General features: G+C 36.8%; 3 protein-coding genes across 3 annotated transcripts; 2 read left to right on the top strand and 1 right to left on the bottom strand.

The window, feature by feature from the left end:
* The first annotated feature begins 326 nt into the window (after positions 1 to 326).
* sxph (saxiphilin) lies at positions 327 to 10,467 on the top strand. The gene is made up of 17 exons (XM_067373797.1): positions 327 to 648; positions 1,308 to 1,471; positions 1,577 to 1,676; positions 1,780 to 1,959; positions 4,144 to 4,306; positions 4,396 to 4,460; positions 4,594 to 4,751; positions 6,395 to 6,581; positions 6,753 to 6,901; positions 7,415 to 7,505; positions 7,599 to 7,649; positions 7,730 to 7,912; positions 9,256 to 9,403; positions 9,531 to 9,613; positions 9,688 to 9,872; positions 9,953 to 10,139; positions 10,333 to 10,467. The coding sequence occupies exons 1-17, from the start codon at positions 588 to 590 to the stop codon at positions 10,374 to 10,376; spliced, it is 2,199 nt and encodes a 732-aa protein (XP_067229898.1). The 5' UTR covers positions 327 to 587; the 3' UTR covers positions 10,377 to 10,467.
* Positions 10,468 to 10,611: 144 nt separating this feature from the next.
* On the top strand, positions 10,612 to 15,572 carry sirt4 (sirtuin 4). The gene is made up of 4 exons (XM_067373997.1): positions 10,612 to 10,686; positions 11,594 to 12,086; positions 12,775 to 13,069; positions 14,936 to 15,572. The coding sequence occupies exons 2-4, from the start codon at positions 11,602 to 11,604 to the stop codon at positions 15,086 to 15,088; spliced, it is 933 nt and encodes a 310-aa protein (XP_067230098.1). The 5' UTR covers positions 10,612 to 10,686; positions 11,594 to 11,601; the 3' UTR covers positions 15,089 to 15,572.
* Positions 15,573 to 15,984: 412 nt separating this feature from the next.
* On the bottom strand, positions 15,985 to 17,141 carry c21h1orf74 (chromosome 21 C1orf74 homolog). Its single transcript, XM_067374373.1, has 2 exons — positions 17,082 to 17,141; positions 15,985 to 16,989 (listed from the first exon to the last, which is right to left on the bottom strand). Exons 1-2 carry the CDS (start codon positions 17,126 to 17,128, stop codon positions 16,200 to 16,202), a joined length of 837 nt encoding a protein of 278 aa, XP_067230474.1. The 5' UTR covers positions 17,129 to 17,141; the 3' UTR covers positions 15,985 to 16,199.
* Between the last annotated feature and the right edge of the window lie 299 nt (positions 17,142 to 17,440).

The following is a 17,440-nucleotide window of genomic DNA, read 5'->3' as shown; positions in this document are numbered from 1 at the left end:
TTACTACATATTTCAGAACGTTCAGAGAACATTCAAGTAATGTTACCATAATGTTTGCAAAAAAAAGAATATAACCCCCCAAAAATATTTTTAAAACGTTTTTAAAAAGACATTTTGAACGTTTAGAGAACATTCAGAAATAATGTTTTGATCTTAAGAACGTTAGCAAAACGTTCTTGGAACATATTTTTGTTAGTTAGGTTGGATCCTAATCTTGGAATCTTCGTTTGGACGAAGGCTACACCTTTGCTGCTTCAATGGAGTAAGTCCAATAGCATTTAATACACAATTCCAAACAAAAGGCGCTTTCTGGAAATTCCATTAAACGCCAAGCAAGAAAATATGCCTGGACGAGAATAGTCCACGTGACATAAGAGTTCCAGTAATATTTTCCATATGCGCACATTTATTATAAGAACTATTCGCTTTGAAAACACCCGCTTGCACAATACATTTTTTTTCAGACTCGCACAAACCTACAATGAGATCTTCACTAAGCGACATGCCCGTTCCACTGAAGCTTCTGTACAGGACTCGATGTAGGCAGTTCCTGTGATTCATTTTTCCCAGAAGAGATTTCTGATACTATGATGACGCGAGTGAGAGTTATTGTTGTCATTCTACTGCTGTGCACCATCACCAGCTGGGGTAAGTGCGTGCTAGCTATTAAAATTAAGAAAAGCAGAGTTCAGAATGTATTTTAGGATTAGGGAGAAATGTCTGCTGCCCTGCCCTTTCAGTAGCAATGGTTGAAAAAATGTTGCACCCAAAAATTTTATATTTTTTAATACTGAACATTGCATAAAAAATTCTTGATTAATGCACACGCACTTAATCTACTCCGGGTGATATTACTACAAACTTATTAAAATGTGTTAGGCCTATGCATTTATTTATTTTTTTCTAGATATATTTTATAGATATTCTATTATTTTGTGAATGTTTAATTTCTTTGAATCTCTACATTCTATTTATTTGGAAATATAAAACATTTCCGAATGGAAAGTTGCTATGGTAATCTTCTCAATGAAAGCAACTTTGTGGTTACTGAACCTTTGACTAGAAATTGAAAACACTGTGAAAACTACTTTTTTCATAGCAGTATGCAAAAAAACAAAAAACTGGTGTCTCCAGCCACCAGAATATTGAATAATGCTGTTTTATGTTAGCGCTTATTTGGCTGCATTCCTTGGTCTTTGAAATCTTGATGATTCCCCACCATAAAAACATTGTGTGTGTGTGTGTGTGTGTGTAATAAACATATCACTTGAAATGTTCTGTAAGTATGCCTGTATACCTACATTCAGGTAAGAAGATGCGCTGGTGTACAGTATCAGAGCCGGAGCAGAGAAAGTGTGCAGAGCTGGCCAAAGCACTGGTCGCTGTCCTTCCACCTGCAGCTGTCACAGCCTTCGCCCGTCTCTCATGTGTGAAAGCGTATGGCACTGCCGACTGCATAAATAAGATACGCGTGGGTGACATGCAATACTGCATAAGTTCAAATCTATTTTAATTTATAAAAATCACCCCCCCAATACATAAAAGTAGGTTTACATTCTCCCATCTCTCTTGTCAGGATAATAAAGCTGACCTAGTGACTCTGGATGCTGGAGAGGTGTACTCTGCAGTAAAACAGTTCGGTCTCACAGTAGTCGCAAAGGAAATCTACAGAGATGGTATCATACAAAATCCTAATGTGGTTTCTAATGTAGCACACTTTGCAAGCACTAACATGTAAACATCTTCCTTTTCTATTTTGTCGTCTCCTCCATCTCTCAGGTGGCTGTATTCTTGCAGTCGCTGTGGTGAGGAACAATAGTTCTTTAGATATGCGCTCTTTGAAGGGCAGTAGGAGCTGTCATAGTGGAGCTCGCTGGACTGCAGGTTGGAGTCTCCCTTTGGGACATCTCCTTTCTCGAAACCTCCTTCCCTGGGCAGAGGATGAGCCCCTCAGTCAGGGTAAGACAACAAGCACAAATTATATATAGGCAGTGTTATTGTTGCCTAAAATTAAAACTATTAAAAATTTATATTTTTCGCTATTGTTAATTGAAATAAAGCTGAAATAAAATACACACTCACTGGCCTATTTATTAGGTACTCCTTGCTAGTACTGCTGGAAGGCAAAAGGTTGCCTTCAGAACTGTCTTAATTCTTCATGGCATAAAATCAACAAGGTGCTGGAAACATTCCTCAGAGATTTTGGTCCATATTGACATGACATCCCAAAAGTGCTCTGTTGGATTGAGATCTGGTGACTGTGGAGGTCATTTGAGTATAGTAAACTCAATGTCATGTTCAAGAAACCAATGAAATAATTTGAGCATTATGACATGGTGCATTGTCCTGGAAGTAGCCATCAGAAGATGGTTCACTGTGGTCATAAAGGAATGGACATAGTCTGCAACAATACTCAGGTTGGCTGTGGCATATAAACAACGCTCAGTTGGTACTAAGGGGCCCAAAGTTTGCCAAGAAAATATCCCCCACACCATTACAACACCACCAGCTGCCTGAACTGTTAATACAAGGCAGGATGCATCCATGATTTCATGTTGTTTATGCCAAATTCTGACCCTACCATCTGAATGTCGCAGCAGAAATCGAGACTCTCGGACCAGGCAAATTGTATCCTCAGTTTCCTGTTCTTAGCTGACAGGAGTGGCACCCGTTCTTGTCTTCTGCTGCTGTAGCCCATCTGCTTCAAGGTTCGATGGGTTTTGTGTTCAGAGATGCTCTTCTGCATACCTCGGTCATGATGAGTGGTTATTTGAGTTACTTTCTATCAGCTCAATCCAGTCTGGCCATTCTCCTCTGACCTCTGGCATCAACAAGACATTTTCGCCCGCAGAACTGCTGCTCACTGCATGTGTTTTTTTCGGACCATTCTCTGTAAACCCTAGTGATGGTTATGTGTGAAAATCCCAGTAGATCAGCAGTTTCTGAAATACTTAAACCAGCCTGTCTGGCATCAACAACCATGCCACATTCAAAGTCACTTAAATCGCTTTTCTTCCCCATTCTGATGCTCAGTTTCAACTTCAGTTGTCTTGACCATGTCTGTGTACGAAACCACCCTCTATACCCTAAAATAGGGCACTATTTAAGTGGACAGTTGAGCCATTTGTAGTGGTGTCCTAACCATAGTGGATGTTATCGAGTGCACAATGCACCACATGCATACACACCAGTGTATGACCGATGTACACTCAACTGCTAATACCCATAATGCATTTGCGTGTCTGACCAGAAGATGGCGTCTGCAGCTGAATCATTCATCCATTTTATTTTTTTTTAATTCTTATGTATTTCTTTCCTCTTTATGTAAAGCACTTTGAATTATCATATTGTATGAAATGTGCTATACAAATAAAATTGCCTTGCCTTGCAATCCATTTTCCGAACCGCTGTTACAATGTGGCTACAGTGTAATATCATACAGGTATAAATTCCTTTTTAATTTATTGTTTAAGTAAGGTTTATACATAGTTTCCATGACAGAGTTCAAGATAAAACTTTTTATCTTACTACTGGAGCTGCCAGTTTGGTACGTTTTAAATAATTGTTAAACAGCAAGCACAAACTTTGCAAAAGCGGCAGCCCTTCCAGCACACTTGGTGTCCGAATTCACTCACTTGTTTTCATGCACTCCCTCAAGTTAACGTAGGGAATGTTGAATGAGGGTATAGGGGGGCGATTTCAGACACAGCCCATGTCTACATGCCTAAATGCATTGAGTTGCTGCCATATGATTGATTGATCAGATATATGCGTTAACGAGGTGTACCTAATAAAGTGGCTAGTGAGTGTAAATATTGCATGAAAATCTTAAACATCAAAATTGAAAACTGAAAATAAAAGAATATATGCTAATTCCAAATATTAATAAATGCTATATTAGTATATGAATAACACTAAAACAACACTGTATATAACAATCTCTAAAGGATCAATCCAGATCATGATGATGAAATAGATTTCCCATATCATTGTTGTTGTTTATATATTTCTAGTTACTTGGTAATTTGGTTCATAACCTAGGGAGTATTCCATCATGTTCTCCCAAACCAAACAAACAAAGTTTTCAAAACTATGTATGATTGTGTTGAGTTCCCAGTGCTCATGTTTTGACTGTTTTGTCAGCGGTTAGTGCTTTCTTCAAAGCCAGCTGTGTGCCTGGAGCAACTACAATGGCAGCCAACCTTTGTTCCTTGTGCCAAGGTCAAAGGTCATACATTCGTCAGAAAAATTTCCATTGTGAGACATCTCACAGTGAACCATTCTACCACAACCAAGGAGCACTCAGGTTAAAATAATCCTATTTACGTCTGTATCAGGGAGTCCACTGCCAAGTTACCTTTAGGATCTTTGAGTATCTTTCTTTTTTTCTTTTAGATGTTTGCAGTCACGGGCAGGAGATGTTGCCTTTGTGGATCACACAGCTCTGGACAGCATAGATGGTTGATACAATGAACACTCACACAAATTTTTTTTTAACAAATTGTACATTCATTGTGTAACATTTATGCTTCTATCTTGATTAAATCCTATATCCTCTCTTTCTCATTTCTATTTGATCCCTTTACTCAACAGAAAGTGAGAAAGATGAGTTCAGACTGCTGTGTACAGATGGCACTCTTGCTCCCCTCAGCGGTTTTAGAAAGTGTAATCTTGGACGAGGCCCTGGAGGGGGTGTGGTCACACGAATGAACATCCGTAAAATTGCTCGAAAGTTCTTGGTCGCTGCCCAGGTATGTTTTGTGTTGAAGCCTAAAACTGGCATGTAAGAGTGTCTGATCCGAACAACCGGTAGTGTAAAGTTTTAATAACAGAAATGTCTCCATCTCTTTATTTATTTGCTGAGCAAAGAGTAGGGGTGTCCAAACTCAGACCTGGAGGGCCAATCTTCTGCAGAGTTTAGCTTCAACTTGCCTCTACACACCTCCCTGGAAGTTTCTAGTATGCCTAGTAAGACCTTGATTAGCTGGTTCAGGTGTGTTTAATTGGGGTTGGAGCTAAACTTTGGAGTAGGATTGGACACCACTGGCAAAGAGATGCAAAGTGTCATATATGCAGGACACATATCGGTAAAATTAAAACATAAATATTACTAATATATTTTTCATTAATTGCAAACTCAAACCTGACACAAACCCAGAATCTTATAATACATGGTAAAACTTATCTTAAAGGGGTATAAAATGAAAATTCTGTCATTTACTCATCCTCATTTGGTTCCAAATCTGTATGACCTTTTTTCTTCTATGCAACATAAAAGATCATTTGATTAAAGGGTTATTTCACCCAAAAATTATCCTATAATTTACTCACCCTCAAGCAGTCCTAGATGTATATGACTTTTTCCACAATTGGAGATATATTAAAAAATATCCCACACTTTAATGGGAGTGAATGGTACCCTAGATTTTGAAGCCCAAAAGAGCGCATCCATCCATCCATCATAAAAGTAATCCACACGGCTTCAAAGTGTTAATAAAGGCCTTCTGAAGTGAAGCGACACATTTTTGTAAGAAAAATATCCATATTTATAACTTTATAAACTATAATCACTGGCTTCCGGTAATGGCTGTACGCCAGTCTAGTTCGGGCGGAAGAGTGACCTCTGACCTGACGCATAACGTATTGACGAATGCGGAAGCACACAGGATAGAGCAAAACAAAACACCGGTCATGAATTAGAAGTCTAAAAGGATAATTTTTAAAGAGAAATTTCAGATTTGATAGAAGAGGAGCTTGAGTTTGTTGCCCAGCTCTATTTGTTTGAACTGCGAGAGGCGTCTACTCTAACATAAACTTGCGCAACTCCTGCATCCTACGTCATACGTGGGGTCAGAGGTCACTCTTCCGGCAGAACTCGACTTTCTTACGGCTGTTACCAGAAGCCAGTGATTATAGTTTTTAAAGTTATAAAAAAAAAATCTTACAAAAATGCATCACTTTGCTTCAGAATGCATTTAATAACCCACTGGAGCTGTATGGATTACTTTTGTGATGGATGGATGTGCTTTTTTTGGGCCTCAAAATCTTGGGTACCATTTACTCCCATTATAAAGCTTGGAAGAGGTATATTTTTTAATATAGCTCCGACTGGGTTTGGCTGAAAGAAGTCCTATACACCTAGGATATAATTATGGGATAATTTAAATTTTTGGGTGAACTAACCCTTTAATGTCCCAGTGAGTTCATTTTTGGGTGGTCTAAAGGATAGGGTGATTGGGTGAACTAACACTTTAACAGACAGATGGTGATGAGGTTCCTAACGATGTTCCTTAATAATGTTATTGGTATCTTGACAGGAAATACTGATATCAGTATCTTATGAGAAAAAGAAAAAAATCACACTTCTGCTTTTTTTCTGTGTTTTCTTTTTAAGATGTCATTTGGTTGGAGGGGAAGGGAGCGTCAGCGTTTCCAGCTGTTTGAATCAGCAACCTATGGTGGGACTGACCTTCTCTTCAAAGATGTGACAGAGAAATTATTAGTTCTGCTGGAAGACATGGATATGAGCCAAGTTCTTGGACTGGACTATGTGGCCTTGCTCAAGGGCCTTGGACATGAAGGTGAACGATTGCTTCCCCTCTGTACCTTTTAATCTTGGAAATGATAAGCTCAGACATTAATTTGTGTGTGTGTGTGTGTGTGTGTGTGTGTGTGTGTGTGTGTGTGTGTGTGTGTGTGTGTGTGTGTGTGTGTGTGTGTGTGTGTGTGTGTGTGTGTGTGTGTGGGGTTAGGTAGCTCGCTGGAGGACAGTGTGGTGAGGTGGTGCTGTATAAGTCATGCTGAACAGAAGAAATGTGAGGAGTGGGCTCTTAGCATAAAGTCAGATCCTCTGGTGTGTGTAAAAGCCTCATCTATGAGTGACTGCATTGAGAAGATCAAGGTCCAGTAAGACAAATTTTCAGCAGTTGTGATTTATGATTAAACAAACATCTATAACAAACATCATTTTATTTATTTATCATTTATGACTTGTACATTTTCTGAGTTTACCCCTGATTTGCAGATTTTCAGTGTTATTTTAGTATTATTATTATTATTATTATTATAGTATTTATTAATATTTTGAATTAGCATTTATTTTTATATTTTCAACATGCATTTTTTTATTTAATTTGTTTTATTAGTTGTTTTTTTAATATTCTATTTATTTTTTATTAATTTGTTTATTTCAGTTTTAGTTATTTTAGTACTTCTACTTAAACCTTTTTATTTCAGTTATTTGCCAAGGCAACATTTAAGTGTTTTGAAAAGAAAAAGTTTTCTTTCAATTATTTCAATTAACGAAAAAATATATATATATATCTTTTTAATAATTTTTGTTTTTGATATCTTTAACATTGGTGATTGTCTTGGTATCAGTGCCTAAAACAGAATCAATTGTTAATTTTCACAGAGGGATGAGGTGGATGCTGTTTCTCTGGATGCCACTCATGCTTTCATAGCTGGGAAATGTGGCCTTGTCCCTGTTGTGACTGAATATTATGGTATGTAAAACATCCAGACTCATACTTACTCATGTCTTCAAGTTCATCTCACCTGGATTTATTTTTCTCTTTGCTGGTTGATTTGAAATTTAGGAGAGAAATGTGAGATTCCTGAAGGAGCTGGTGGCCATTTTGAGAGTGATGGTAATAAGAAATAAAACAAGTTTAACATAAATGATGCATCCCTATTATTATGTCTTTACAAAATATAATTGTCTCTGCAGAATTACCATCAGTATACGGTGTGGCAGTTGTACGTCGGACAAGCCGGAGTTTATATTTTGGAAGCCTGGGCGGTAGACGCTCTTGCCATGGTCACATGTACAGCCCTGCTGGCTGGGTTTTACCTCTAAGACACATGCTTAGCACAGAGCACAACAGCAGCGCCCCATGTGAACCGAATAATGGTACTACATGTTCCTCTCTTTTTTGCATTGTATTTTTAACAGATAGTTGAAAATATTATATTTTAGTTACTTGCATTTAAAGAGGACCTATTATGCCTTTTACAAAGTCTTTAATTTTTGGGTCTTGTTCTTGAATGTACAAAAAAAAACCATTATTTTCCACACATTTTACATTGCATCTCTCTTTCCAGTCTGTCAGTAAAGCTCTGTTTAGTTCCGGTCTCAATGAAGCCCCTCTTTGTTGTGATTGGTCAACCTTTACGAGAATGTTTCTGAAATGTCACGCCCCTTACCATAACCATTTTGGACATGGCGACAAAACACTACTAACACTAACTCAACCAGGCCTCACCCCCTTTATTTTGTGTATGCCTTGAGCAGGAATTATTTAAATGGGGAATATTTTGATGTGTACTTTCTCATAAGAAAACTCAAGACTACAATCAAGGCTTTTCAGGGAGTTTAGACCTTTTTCATGCTCAAACATTACACACTAAAGAAAGTAAAAAAAAAGCATTATAGGTCCTCTTTAAAGTAACACTCCACTTTTTTTGAAAATAGGCTAATTTTCCAACTCCCCTAGGGTTAAACAATTGAGTTTTCGAATCCATTCAGCCGTTCTCCAGGTCTGGCGGTACCACTTTTAGCATAGCTTAGCATAGTTCACTGAATCTGATTAGACCGTTAGCATCTTGCTCAAAAATGACCAAAGAATTTCAATATTTTTCCTATTTAAAACTTGACTCTTCTGTAGTTACATTGTGTACTAAGACCAAAGGAAAATGAAAAGTTGCGATTTTCTAGGCCAATTTGGCTAGGAACTATACTCTCATTCTGGCGTAATAATCAAGGAACTTTGCTGCAGTACCATGGGTGCAGCAGGCGCAGTGATATTCACCGCCTGTGACCCCCTGCTTGCACAGGGAGGATGACTTGTAACCATGGAGACATTTGTGTGAGATGCTGCGGATGGTACGGCAGCAAAGTTTCTTGATTATTACGCCGGAATGAGAACATAGTTCCTAGCCATATCAGCCTAGAAAATCGCAACTTTTCATTTTCTGTCGGTCTTATTACCCGATGTAACTACAGAAGAGTCAAGTTTTATATAGGAAAAATATTGAAACTCTTTAGTCATTTTTGAGCGAGATGCTAACGGTCTAATCAGATTCAATGAACTATGCTAAGCTATGCTAAAAGTGGTACCGCCAGACCCGGAGATCGGCTGAATGGATTAGAAAACGGTAAAACTCAACTGTTTAACTCTAGGGGAGTTAGAAAATGAGCCTATTTTTTTTTTTAAAAATGGAGTGTTCCTTTAAAGTAACTCACTCTGTTTTCAGTATATGCTGAGGTGTTTTGGAAAGGTTGTTTACCTGGAGGTCAAGGCAATCTATGTAAGGTGTGTATGGGTGGGACTGAGGAAGCTGCCACCAAACGGTGTGCTGACAACCATAATGAGCGTTACTATGGCAATATGGGTGCATTAAGGTGAGGAATTGGTGTTTGGCCCTGTTCAAATAAAATGGTATACAGGAAATATGTCTGATCACCCATTGCTAATGTACTATAGTGCAATCATACAGCTTTGCATGCTTTAAAATGTCTTTTACTCCAGATGTTTAGTTGGAGACCCCAGTGGGAAGAGTTTTGGAGATGTGGCCTTTATGGAACACCACAATCTGGAGAGCAACATTGAACGTAAGATGTACGCACTGAGAAATGTCTTCGGTGTGAATCTCATTGGTAATATTTGTGATATATTTGATGTACAGGTCTACACAGCAGTGGCTGGGCAGAGGGTTGGCTCACTTGGGACTTTGAGTTGCTTTGCAGCAATGGCAGTCGGGCTCCTCTGACAGAATGGAAGACCTGTAACTTAGGGGCAGTCCCTCCGAACATTGTTATGACGCGTCCTGTTCTTACAGCTCGCATTTATGACCTCTTAATGAAGTCACAGGTCAGTACACTGAAATTATTGTCCTCTGACTGATTTGAGAGTCTTTTAGAATACGAATCCTGATGTGTTTTGCGTTATAGGAAACCATAGCTGCTCGTCCAGATACTGGGTTCCACCTGTTTGAGTCTCAGAAGTATGGAGAGAGTGACCTGCTCTTTAAAGATGCTACAAAGTGCCTCGTTCACACCAGTCACATGGACTATCGCACTATACTGGGAGACGAGTTCTATTCACAGGCTGAAAGCATCTTTAACTGCACTAACTCAAGTAAAAAAAAAAAAAAAACTAATTATATGCATTGCATTCCAATTGTTTGCATTTATAATATTAAAATCAATTAATTTTTAAAATAATTTGATTTTATAAAAATGCACATAGATGAGTAAAATGTCTCTTATTTCAATTATTATTCATGCATATTTTAATTGGGGCTTTATTATTCTTTCTCTTTTTTTGACAGAAATCTTACAGTTCTGCAATCAAGATGTGTGCAGCATATTCTGAACAACCTAGATGAAATGGCAGTTATGACAATGTTAAAAAGAATCATATGTATATGATTTCTAACATTCCTACAATAAAATACTCTTTGAATATATATTTTATATCTGTGAGTGCAATAGAGAGTTTATCATTTTCATCTAAGAACACATATGGAGGTGTTTCAGCGTGCCAAAAAAGCGACATTCACTAAACTACATTTACCATCATGCACTTGTGTAACAACACGGAAGTTCTTGTTTTGACCGCTACAGCTGTACTAATGTTTACGAAAAAGACAAGAGTTTTGGTGCTGAGGATTTGATTAATTCAGGTACGTTATTAAAGTAATTAGTTGTACATCTGAAATATGTGTTAAAATATACATTCGCGCGTGGCATAATGTCCATGGCATGTTTATTATTATCCTAGCTTGACATTTAAATCAAGTAAGCTTAATACAATGAGTCTCACATACATTTCACCTACTTTTTTTCAAGTTTTACTCAAAACAAACGTAACGAAACTGAATTAGCTGATATGACTATTTTATAATTACGTTTATAACGTAGTAATTGACTTAATGGGCGAACACCATTGAATGTATTGGACAAGATTTATGTTCAGTAATGTTACACTGATGCCATACACTTCTGAAGCCTTGCACTTTGTTTCATATGATGTCATACACTATTACTGTTCATTTAAAGACCAATCTTTGTGCTCCAGTAATGGAAGCATGTATATTATTTTGAAATTATTTTTCATTTGATTTTTAAAAAAATTACAATTAAACGTCTCAGGAAAATGTCAGTATATTTTAAAGAGAGTATATATATATATATATATATATATATATATATATATATATATATATATATAATATGTATATATGTGTGTGTGTGTGTGTGTGTGTGTATATGTGTGTGTGTGTGTGTGTGTGTGTGTGTCATTGAAGTGTTTGATGCAAAAACAAAATATATAGAATATGTACTAATTAAGTTGTATATAATAAATAAAACTGAAATATATATATATATATATATATATATATATATATATATATATATATATATATATAATTAGTTTTATTTATTATATACAACTTAATTAGTACATATTCTATATTTCAGACCATAACATGTAAAATGTATTGAATAGTTGACAAACCATTATGCAAAACACATTGTTGTTGATGAACAAGAGTTGTTGTTTGTTGTTATCTGCTGTTGTATGAACAGGTCTATAGATGCTGTTGCCATGGAGATCCCTGCCTCCACGTGTGGCAGTGGGAAGATGTGCTTCTACAATACAAGCTAGTGTGCAACGATTTGTTCCTGCAAGTAGCTCAATTGACTCCAGTGCTTTGGAACAACTCCAGGCCTTTGTGTCACAGGCTTCACGGCTGTTTGTGATAAGCGGTGCTGGACTCTCCACTGAATCTGGAATTCCAGACTATAGATCAGAGGGTGTGGGACTGTATGCACGGACTAACAGGCGGCCTATGCAACACTCAGAGTTTGTGTGCAGTGCGAAATCAAGGCAGCGATACTGGGCACGGAACTACGTGGGGTGGCCGCAGTTCTCTTCACACCAGCCTAATTCAGCACATTTAGCATTAAGGGACTGGGAGGAAAAGGGAAAATTGCACTGGCTTGTCACTCAGAATGTAGATGCCTTACACTTAAAAGCTGGACAACAGAGACTTACTGAACTTCATGGATCTACACACAGGTAACTACTACATCTACGCACAGGTCTGCACACAAACAGTCAAGTCACCTCTATACAATGCAGATTGTTTCAAAGCAGCTTCACAATAATAAAAAAAGAAAATAACAGAATCAATGATGCAAACTTCATCAAATATGAGACAAATTCACATCCTGCTGTAAAGCAGCTATAAAAAGACAATATTGTCATTATTTAGTTCAGTAGTAATAATGTTAATATTTTATTAATAAATCATCTTTCCCAGGCTCAAGGTTGTACAGGCATAATGTGACCGAGGGGTAGCTATATGTTGTATATGTTGAATAGTAGTGGACTAAGAACACCTAGACTGAGAGGGGACATGGAAGATTTAAAGTTGTGAATAGAAATGAATAATTGTCAATTAGTGAGATATGATGTGAACCATGAAAGAGCTCAAGTCAGTTCAGTGTTGGTTCAGTTCAGTTCAATAAAATTCATCAATTATGAAACAAATTAAATTTTAGCTGTAAAGCAGCTCTACAGAAAACAAAAGTGCCATAATCTAGCTCAGTGTGTTGTTTGCTATTGCTGCAATCTCATGTGAGTGACAGTTTGATCCCCTTTGATGATCATTTATTATAGAGTAAAAAGGGATGTAGATTCTAAGAGGAAAAAAAGCTATGTGTGCTTATCCTTTCATGCAAATTTATGTTTTGTCTGCTCTTAGGGTTGTGTGTTTAGACTGCGGCCAACTGACTCCACGTGCCGAGCTTCAGAAGCGTTTTGCAGCTTTGAACCCTGGCTGGGAAGCGAGTGCATGTGCTGTGGCCCCAGATGGAGATGTGTTTCTGGAGGATGAGCAGGTGTTGAACTTCAGAGTACCTGCATGTGATGCCTGTGGCGGTGTACTCAAACCTGAGGTGACCTTCTTTGGTGATGTAGTGAACCGAACTACAGTACACTTTGTTCATAACAAGCTGGCTGAGTCTGATGCAGTGCTTGTGGCTGGATCTTCTCTTCAGGTGAGTAATGTTTCATCAATATCACTTACTATTTACTAAAACATTTACTATGCGCCTAGAACAGGGTTACTCGTTCCTGCTCGCTGGCTGCCATCTAATGATGTAACATACATATAGGTGTCAGAACATAATTATTGCTCACTCAGAATTTTTTAGGTGTATGGATTTAAAAGATGAAACTCCCAGGATTATAATAGTTAAAATGTATGTTACTTGAAATAAAATAAATGTCAACTCAAATAAAATAAAATATTAAAAAACTTTTTTTTTTTTTTCAGATTGTTGCAAAGGTATCTCATAATTTTGTTTAACTTGATTTGCTAAAATAAAAATAAAACTGAAATAAAAATTAATAAACCGGCATAATAATATATAGACATTTATTACAAATATGGGGTCACTGAACCACCCCACACTCTTAAAGGTGCCCTAGAATTAAAAATTGAATTTATCTTGGCACAGTTGAATAACAAGAGTTCAGTACATGGAAATGATATACAGTGAGTCTCAAACACCATTGTTTCCTCCTTCTTATATAAATCTCATTTGTTTAAAAGACCTCCTGAAGAACAGGCAAATCTCAACATAACACCGACTGTTACACAACAGTCGGGATCATTAATATGTACGCCCCCAATATTTGCATATGCCAGCCCATGTTCAAGGCATTAGACAAGGGCAGCCAGTATTAAAGTCTGGATCTGTGCACAGCTGAATCATCAGACTAGGTAAGCAAGCAAGAACAATAGCAAAAAATGGCAGATGGAGCAATAATAACTGACATGATCCATGATAACATTATATTTTTAGTGATATTTGTAAATTGCCTTTCTAAATGTTTTGTTATTATGTTGCTAATGTACTGTTAAATGTGGTTAAAGTTGCCTTGTTTATTACTATATTCATGGAAACAAGACTGTTGTTATTTTCATTTTTTAAACACTTGCAGTCTGTATAATTCATAAACACAACTTCATTCTTTATAAATCTCTCCAACAGTGTGTACTGTTAGCTTTAGCCACGGAGCACTATCAAACTCATTCAGAATCAAATATAAACATCCAAATAAATACCATACTTACGCGATTAGACATGCTGCATGACGAACACTTTGTAAAGATCCATTTTGAGGGTTATATTAGCTGTGTGAACTTTGTTTATGCTGGTTAAGGCAAGCGCAAGCTCCGTGGGAGGGGAACATAAGATTTAAAGGGGCAGCAGCCTGAATCGGTGCATATTTAATGATGTCCCAAAATAGGCAATTAAAAAAATTTAAATGGGGTATTTTGAGCTGAAACTTCACAGACACATTCAGGGGACACCTTAGACTTATATTACATCTTTTAAAAAGATGTTCTACAGAACCTTTAAATAAATGCAATTAGTCAAACTAAAAAAGTTTTTTTCTTTTTCTTTTTTTTTTGCATTTCACCTTTTCTCTAGTTTGCTTCCTAATCTAGTTGTCTAGCAAACTTGGCATTGTATATTATAAATATTGTTGGCTAAATTGCTTGAGAAGTTGATTTTGTTCCTCTTTTGTGAATCCCTTTGGATCTGCTAAATGCATAAATGACAAAAACGCACAACAAAATTACTAAAACTTTAAAATAAAAATAAAATTAAAATGGAAACTATATAAATAAAAACATATTTATTTAAAATATTAAATAAAAAATATAATAGTATCTCAATGATACTTCAATAACAATGATCCCCGCTACAAGATCCAACCCTACTCCAATGAACCAATTAAAAAGTACTTGAGTAGTTGGTTCAGGTGTGTTTGACTAGAATTTGAAGATAAGGCAAATCATTTTCTCTTCTTTGACTTCTGGAAAAGTGAAGGCATCTGGTTTCCTTTCTCAGGTTTTTTCTGGGTACCGCTTTCTACTCGCTGCTAGTGAAAGAAAACTTCCAATAGCCATCTTGAATATAGGACCTACAAGAGCTGATCATCTCACTGACATCAGGGTGAGTGCTCGTTGTGGAGAAGTGCTGCCTGCCATTCAACTCAGCTGAGAAACGGACTCTTTTCCTTGAAGCTATTCTGAACCTCAACACTCGATCCACAGCTCATCACAAGATTACTGGAACATAGTTTTGGTTTGGTCCTAGGCTGCTTGCATAATACAACAGATCTCTACCTCAAGTGACAAAATTTAACATTCACACATTCTTGGTTTGTAAGCTAGAGTTTAAAGTGCAATACAGAATAAAGCATCGGCACAAATGAGTTGTTTAAAAAAATATATTTAAAATTATAAAGTGGGTTCATAGGGACATCTGGGACAGCTTCTCAAGAGTCAATATGGGAAACATTCATGGTAATGATGACATTCTAAATGAGCTGTATAGATTATAACTTCTTGTTTTTATTTAATAATGGTAGTTTTGTTAAATATTAATCACTATTATTTATATATTTTGATTATGAATATAAGTGAATGTATCAGGATGTTTTTAAAATGTTACTCATTTGTTCTGCCTGACAATAAAAGTCAAGTCAAACCAATTGTATTTGTATAGCATTTTTCACAATACACATTTCAAATAATGGTAAGGTTTATAATATCTTCATGCCTATAGTCACATTTTGCAGATTAGAGCTGTGCGATAATATAGTTTATATTTTGTGATATGAACAATCAAGCAGTTGAGATTTGGTATAGTAATGTATACTGTGTGTATGCAGATAAAGTTAGAATTTGAAAAGAACATTTTTTACTTTAATATATATTACTGTTTATTAGCACTGATTTTTTTTTTTTTTTTGTACCAGTATCCTAGGTAATCTTAAGTCATTTGTACTCAACCAAAGGGTCTGGAAACAGAAATACACAGCAGCTTCATAGAAATAAATATATATTGCTTTAAACAAAGGGGGATTTGGAGTCAAAAAGGTTGAGATCCACTGCCTTGTTTTATTGTTTTCAACACTATGCACACATTATTATATGTTGTTTGGTACAAAATCAATGAAACACATAAATGATACTGAAAATATGTGGTGCGTGGAAAAAGAAATTAAACAAATAAACCATTGATGTAATGTGTTTCTGAGAAAATACATATTTACAAATGTAACACTGACAAAATAACAATATTAAAAAGAAACGTAAATCAGGTTTATTCAAAGGGCCACAGAGGGCAAAGTGACCACATCCCTAGAAAAGCAGAGATCAGTCAGAACTGTCTGTTTGTTAAATCTCTTTCTCAAATGCTCCTTCCACCGTTGCATATGACTTTGTACTTCTGACCACAGCTCCTCAGGAACACTAAATGAATAAAGACAACAGCGATGATTTATGTCATGAATTTGCCATGTGACCCAAACAGTGCACACCACCAGTGGTGTCATACACAAACAGTTCCCAAATCCCTTCGTTTGGTCAAACCAGTAGGAGGCTGGATAACCTAACAAGATTCCAAAGAGAGTACACAAGTTCCAGTCATTATGCAACTCCTCTCCCAACACAATCACTGAGGAGCCTTCATCCAGCTCATTCATGAATCCTGAAAGACTTCTGATCATATCCTCAGTTCTCTTTTCCAAGCCAACCAAAACAGGTTGTTTTCTTGAGGGACATACATCAATCAGAAGGAGACTTTTGCTTTGGAGCAGTTCATCCAGGTGGGACTGAACAGTGGCAGGGTTAAAAATGAATGTGTTGTCATCAATGGACAGTATCCGTAGTGGACTGGTTACAACTCCAGACTCCTGTAGTGAACTGAGGTACAGGTGAAGCTGTTCTGGAGATGCTGCATTGCTGTCGTACAACAGCGCTGGTTTGACGCCCAGATCCACAGCTATTATTTGAACAGTCACATCAAGACATGTAGACGGAGATAAACGTTTTTTTCGAGGGCACAATAACTTCTGTGCGGCCGAAATGAGCATTTCTAAGGCAACCATGGTGCCCCTTTCCATGGACACATATAATTCAAAATAAGACTTTGTTAACAGCAGGACACACAATATAAATTGTTCACCAGTTATTTAAAGAAGGCTCACATTTTAGCACTTGTCGGGTCCACAGTAGTGGTGTTGTTGAAAGACATTTTTATCTACTCGGTGTTTTAATGAATCGAGTAAATGATTCATTGAATTGTTCATAACACAAAATGAGCATTGAAAGAATCTTTTTGTTGAATATGATTCAAAAGATTCGAGTCACTGGGGTGAATCAAAATCCCTTCCTTTAACATCCTGTTAAAAGTTCAAACAAGTTAAAAGTGTTTCAAAAAACAATTATGAAACAAATTTAACTTGAACATATATTTAGCCTCAGTGCAAAGTTTTATGAACATTTTGTATATAAAATAACGCGAGTCGCCCATTTCCAAACAAAGCCTTAGTTAGAAACGTCACTC

The sequence above is a fragment of the Chanodichthys erythropterus genome, chromosome 21 (assembly GCF_024489055.1).
Source record: "Chanodichthys erythropterus isolate Z2021 chromosome 21, ASM2448905v1, whole genome shotgun sequence".
Lineage (NCBI taxonomy): Eukaryota > Metazoa > Chordata > Actinopteri > Cypriniformes > Xenocyprididae > Chanodichthys > Chanodichthys erythropterus.
Note: the sequence above shows the minus strand (reverse complement) of the source record. Positions and strands in the feature narration are given on the sequence as shown.